The sequence below is a fragment of the Oncorhynchus kisutch genome, linkage group LG26, assembly GCF_002021735.2.
Source record: "Oncorhynchus kisutch isolate 150728-3 linkage group LG26, Okis_V2, whole genome shotgun sequence".
Classification (NCBI taxonomy): domain Eukaryota; kingdom Metazoa; phylum Chordata; class Actinopteri; order Salmoniformes; family Salmonidae; genus Oncorhynchus; species Oncorhynchus kisutch.
The window spans coordinates 43,854,160-43,860,803 of record NC_034199.2 but is presented as its reverse complement, the minus strand read 5'-3'; the positions used below and the strand labels follow the sequence as shown (position 1 = coordinate 43,860,803).

Genomic DNA, 6,644 nt, shown 5'->3' with positions numbered 1-6,644 from the left:
GAAACATGTTGGTATTACAGACTCAGTCAGGGACAGGTTGAAAATGTCAGTGAAAACACTTGCCAGTTGGTCAGCGCATGCTCAGAGTACACGTCCTGGTAATCCATATGCCCCTGCGGCCTTGTGAATGTTGACCTGTTCAAAGGTCTTACTCACATCAGCTACGGAGAGTGTGATCACACAGTCATCCGGGACAGCTGATGCTCTCATGCATGCTTGAGTGTTGCTTGCCTCGAAGCGAGCGTAGAAGTAATTTAGCTTGTCTGGTAGGCTCGTGTCACTGGGCAGCTCGAAGCTGTGCTTCCCTTTGTAATCTGTAATGGTTTGCAAACCCTGACATATCTGACGAGCATCAGAGCCGATGTAGTTTGATTCAATCTTAGTCCTGTATCAACGCTTTGCCTGTTTGATGGTTCGTCAGAGGGCATTGCTGGATTTCTTATAAGCTTCATTGTTAGAGTCCCACACCTTGTAAGCAGCAGCCCTACCCTTTAGCTCAGTGTAAATGTTGTCTGTAATCCATGGCTTCTGGTTGGCGTATGTACATACAGTCATGATGGGGGCGACATCCTCAATGTACTTATTAATAAAGCCAGTGACTGATGTGGTGTACTCCTCAATGCCATCGGAAGAATCTCTGCTAGCAAAATAGTCCTGTAGTTTAGCATCTGCTTCATCTGACCACTTTTTTTATAGACCGAGTAACTGGTGCTTCCTGCTTAAATTTTTGCTTGTAATCAGTAGGGTGGAATTATGGTCAGATTTGCCAAATGGAGGGCGAGGGAGAGCTTTCTACGAGTCTCTGTGTGTAACGGTTTTCTTCATCTGAAGGAGAGGCGGACCAAAATGCAGCAGGTGGTTATTCATGTTTTTAATAAAGACAACTATACATGAAATAACTAACAAAACAAGAAATGTGAAAACTCAAAACAGTCCTATCTGGTGCAAACACAGAGACAGGAACAATCACCCACAAACACACAGTGAAACCCAGGCTACCTAAATATGGTTCCCAATCAGAGACAATGACTAACACCTGCCTCTGATTGAGAACCATATCAGGCCAGACATAGAAATAGACAAACAAGACAACCAACATAGAATGCCCACTCAGATCACACCCTGACCAACCAAAACATAGAAACATACAAAGCAAACTATGGTCAGGGTGTGACACTGTGAGTGGAGAAAAGTATCTAGAATATTTTTTCCTCTGGTTGCGCATTTATCATGCTGATCGAAATTAGGTAGAACTCGTTTAAATTTCCCTGCATTAAGAACCAGTGTATCTTTAATTATATGGAAAACATGTATCTTTTTTATGATGAGTATTTCTGTTATCTGGCGTAGCTCTCTGTAATTACTCCGGATATTTTGGAGGCATTTCTGAACATGGCGTCAATGTAAACCGAGATTTGTGGATATAAATATGCATATTATCGAACAAAACATAAATGTATTGTGTAACATGATGTCATAGCAGTGTCATCTGATTAAGATTATCAAAGTTTAGTGATTCATTTTATCTCTCATTCTGCTTTTGTGACTATCTTTGCCTGGGAAAAAGGGCTGTGTTTTTTGGGGGGGGATTTAGTGGTGGTCTAACATAAATATATGTTGTGTTTTCGGTGTAAAACATAAAAAAAATCGGACATGATGGGTAGATTGACAAGATGTTTATCTTTCATTTGCTGTATTGGACTTGTTAATGTGGGAAAGTAAAATATTTCACAAAAATATTTTTGAATATCCCGCGCTGCCTTTTCAGGGGAATGTTGGGGGGGTGGTGCTAGCGGAACCCCTAGCCATATTAATTAATTAAAACAGAATGTGGATAAAGTCAAGGGATCTGAATACATTCTGAATGCACTATGTAGTTGAAGTCGGAAGTTAACATACACTTATGTGTAACGGCTTTCGTCGTCGGATGAGGAAGAGTAGTCGGACCTGTCACGACTCCTCCTGAAGGTTGCTCCCCTTCCAGTTCAGGTGGCGCCTGGCGGTCGTTGTCTCCGACCTACTAGCTGCCACTGATTCATCCTCCCCCTCCTTGTCTGTTTATTGGTTACATCTGTTGGGCTTTATTAGCCAGCCGGCCCGCCTGCTCTTTGTGTGGGATTGTTTGTGTGACTAGTGTGCACGTTTGAGGTTAACGTGTTTCTGTTCGTGGGTTTTTGCTGGACTGTTTTAGTCCCCGTATTTGGGGCATTTGTTTTGTGTGTGCCCTGTGTTTCGTGGGGTGGCTTTTGTTCACCGTTTGTGCATTAAATAGCACTACCCTGAACACTCTGCTTCCTGTGCCTGACTTCGCACCCACTACACCCAATTCGTTACAGGACCAAAGCGCAGAGTGGTAAGTGTTCATGTTTGTTTATTGAACTGAACACTAATACAAAATAACAAGAGAATAAATTAAACCGAAACAGTCCGTAAGGTGCTAACACTAAACAGAAAATAACTACCCACAAAACCCATGTGGAAAAGAGCTACCTAAGTATGGTTCCCAATCAGAGACAACGATAGACAGCTTTCCCTGAATGAGAACCATACCCGGCCAAAACATAGAAAAAGGACATAGAATGCCCACCCAAATCACACCCTGACCAAACCACAATAGAGACATAAAAGCTCTCTACGGTCAGGGCGTGACATTATGTTGGAGTTATTAAAACTTGTTAACAAACTATAGTTTTGGAAAAACTGTTAGGACATCTACTTTGTGCATGACACAAGTCATTTTTTCCCCACAATTGTTTACAGACGGATTATTTCACTTCTAATTCACTGTATCACAATTCCAGTGGGTCAGAAGTTTACATACACTATAATGACTGTGCCTTTAAACAGCTTGGAAAATTATTTAATGGCTTTAGAAGCTTCTGATAGGCTAATTGACATCATTTGATTCAATTGGAGGTGTACCTGTGGATGTATTTCAAGGTCTACCTTCAAACCCATTGCCTCTTTACTTGACATCATGGGAAAATCAAAAGAAATCAGCCAAGACCTCAGAAAAAAGTCTGGTTCATCCTTGGGAGCAATTTCCAAACTCCTGCAGGTACCACGTTCATCTGTACAAACAAGTATAAACACCATGGGACCACGCAGCCATCACACTGCTCAGGAAGGAGACGCGTTCTGTCTCTTAGAGATGAACGTACTTTGGTGCGACAAGTGCAAATCAATCCCAGAACAACAGCAAAGGACCTTGTGAAGATGCTGGAGGAAACATGTACAAAAGTATCTATTTCCACAGTGTCCTATATCGACATATCCACAACCACCATAAAAAGCCAGACTACGGTTTGCAACTGCACATGGGGACAAAGATCGTACTTTTTGGAGAAATGTCCTCTGATCTGATGAAACAAAAATAGACGGGCCAAAGCAACAAACAATTATGTCATACATTACATCATTGTGTGCTTACTTGTGTATGTGTTTGTGCTTTTGTGTGTAGAGAGACTCCGAGGAGGGGAGTGGCTGTCAGTAACTCAGGGATAAATAGAGAGGCAGAGCTCAGAGTTTGGCAGAAGGCTGACCTGACAGGATCGAGCACAGGACCAAGCAGGAGCAGGAGGACATCAGCATTTAGATTTTGTTTTTCAAATGGAGGAACATGAAGATATTCAATACTGTTTTCAAGACAGAAACTCTTCTTGCAGAAAGGCTTTGCTATCGATATCTATCTACATAACACTGTACATCTTATTCTCATTGATTTCAGCCGTTACAGTATTTTTGAACCTACTGGTGATCATCTCCATCTCTCACTTCAGGCAGCTCCACACTCCAACCAACCTGCTCATCCTCGCTCTGGCTGCATCAGATCTCCTGGTGGGACTGATTGTGATACCAGTAATGACTGTAGCAATAATTGAATCATGCTGGGGTTTTGGGGAATATTTCTGTGCGTTTCTTCTCTACATTACTTGTTTGTGTACTTCTTTATCTCTGGGCAGTTTGGTCTTGATATCTATTGACCGCTATGTTGCTGTGTGTTATCCCTTATTGTACCACTCTAAAATAACAATAACAAGAATGATGTGTTGTATATCAATTACCTGGTGTTGTTGTACCATATACAATGCTGTTATTATAAAAGACATTGTAAATGTACAGGTACCCAGTAGGTGTTTGAATGAATGTTTTATTGTTGAAGGAATAACCTGGGGTAATATAATTGACTTTGTATTTACAATGGTTGTCCCGTGCTCTATTATTATAACACTTTATATGAAAATCTTTGTGGTGGCCAGATCACAGGCCAGAAAGGTATTTTCTAAAGAGGCTGCCAGTGTGTCTGGTGTTAAAACTGTACAGGCAAATAAGTCTGAGAGAAAAGCAGCAAAAACTCTGTCTATTGTTGTTTTCACCTATCTAAGTTGTTGGATTCCATTTCTATTTTCTTTCTTCTTTGTTTCTTTTTTAAGTGACAATTTACTATCATTCATCCTCAGCTTTCTGCCACTTGTTAATTCCTTAATTAATCCAATAATTTATGCTTTCTTTTATCCATGGTTCAAAGTGACTGCTAAACATATTTTAACTCTGAAGTTAAGGTGTTCATAGTTCCTTTTTCTGGATTTCTAAGTTTGAAAAACAGGTTTGACATAGTTTTGTTTTACAATTGTTCTTTCATGTAACAATACACTGACAATACATAGATGAATGTGGTGTTGATACAGAATGATTTGGCTGGATTGGATTGGAATGACTTGAAAAAAAGTTTAAGAAGGCATAAATTTAAAAAAGTTTCAGGCATAAATGAATAAAAAGTTTAAGAAGGCATAAATAAAAAAAGGAGGTATAAGCTTGTTTTATGAAAATACACTGTAGTCATTTTGGGTTGTGTTCTCCAAATTCCAAAGCCTGTGGTTGTTCCATGTTGTTTAATGATAAATAGTATTTAATTATTCTAAAAGTACATTTTGAGGAAGTCATGAATCATTATATATAGTGTCTAACATTACCCTCTAGTGTCTACATAGTGACACAACACCTTTAACAAGTGCAGTGAAGTTGAAATGTTCAATACAGCATGATATTAGATGAAGTCCAAGTCTATCTCAATGGTGTATTGTGTAAGTAGTTGAGGGTAAAATGCAAGAATATGCAATTATGTGTACCACTTTATAATGATCACTAATAAGCCATTTAGTAGGTATTTACAGTTTGCCAACCATTTATTTTTACACACACATTTGTTAAATGTTAATCACCTGGGTATTATGACATTTATAAATAACTACTATATGCAGTAATGATAAAACACAACAGTGTAGGAGACCACAGCAGACACTTTAACCTCAATATACTGGTTATGAACACTACCACTACTCTCACTCCATCACTGCTGCCATGTCAGGGGTCACACCAGAGCAGCTCTCCCTGAAGCTGTTGAGTGTGAATGAATATAGTGATTGGGTAACACACTAAATAATTAATAATGGTTAAGTATATTGTTTATTCATAATGGATATATCATTACTTCTTCATCTGTTTTAGCAAGCCAGTTCTTCACACATTTATAAACAGCTTTCATAGTATGTAATGATTTATAAGATCATTCATCAGATGTTTAATAAATGTCCTTATAAACCATTTACTGATCATTAGTAAAGTAGTTTCCAGTCTCTAATCTAAAGGGAGGACTATTCATACTTTCTTAATACTTTATAAATGTTCTGAACAGGGACCAGTGTAATTTATCACATAAAGATGGACATGCTATTGGTAGATATTCCAGCAGTACCTGATGCTCCTTAAGGTCTCAAAATGACAGAACATATCAATGGTTGAATAATAAGCACATCGAGGATGTTAAAGGAAATATATAAATTTTTTAAATAAAAAAACAGTCACATTGTTGTCGTAGTGTGTAGTACTAATGTGTTTTGTCTGAAAATGCTAGCATTCGTGTTTGTTGGCAGTGACTATCAAAACCAAAGTGTGGATTGCAGTCACCCATTAGAGCAGTTCATAGACTGTTTACAGGGTAATGGAACCAATATCTAAATAAATAATTTAACTGAACATTATGTTTAAATGGTTGCTACCTTTAATACAAAACAAGTGAAGTTGTCGAAATACTTATGACTTCTTCAAATGGGGGAAATAGATACATAAGGTGCATTCATTTTAAAATGGTAAAACAGATATGTATGAAAATACTCTCAAATAAAAGGTGACATTATATAATGTCACCTCATATGAAACATTCGTTTTCCAAGTTTAAAAGTTCACTGGTTGAATCAACGTTATTTTTAATTAATTTTTTTTCTCCCCAACTTCATGGTATCCAATTGTTAGTAGCTACTATCTTGTCTCATCGCTACAACTCCCGTACGGGCTCGGGAGAGACAAAGGTTGAAAGTCATGCGTTCTCCGATACACAACTCAACCAAGCCGCACTGCTTCTTAACACAGCGCGCATCCAACCCGGAAGCCAGCCGCACCAATGTGTTGGAGGAAACACTGTGCACCTGGCAACCTTGGTTAGCGTGCACTGCACCCGGCCCGCCACAGGAGTCGCTGGTGTGTGTAGTGGCCATAGGATGGCAGTATAATTCAAAATATATTGACTCATGTGGAAGAGAATTTTGTCTGTTCTATAAAGTCAAATTCTATCTGAACTTTCTGTG

The 6,644-nt window shown here is 38.9% G+C and overlaps 1 protein-coding gene across 1 annotated transcript; it reads left to right on the top strand.

Annotated features, from left to right (window-relative positions):
• Window positions 1-3,551: 3,551 nt before the first annotated feature.
• LOC109870765 (trace amine-associated receptor 13c-like) lies at window positions 3,552-4,671 on the top strand. Its single transcript, XM_020461378.2, has one exon. It carries the CDS (start codon window positions 3,610-3,612, stop codon window positions 4,570-4,572), a length of 963 nt encoding a protein of 320 aa, XP_020316967.1. The 5' UTR covers window positions 3,552-3,609; the 3' UTR covers window positions 4,573-4,671.
• The last annotated feature ends 1,973 nt before the right edge of the window (window positions 4,672-6,644 follow it).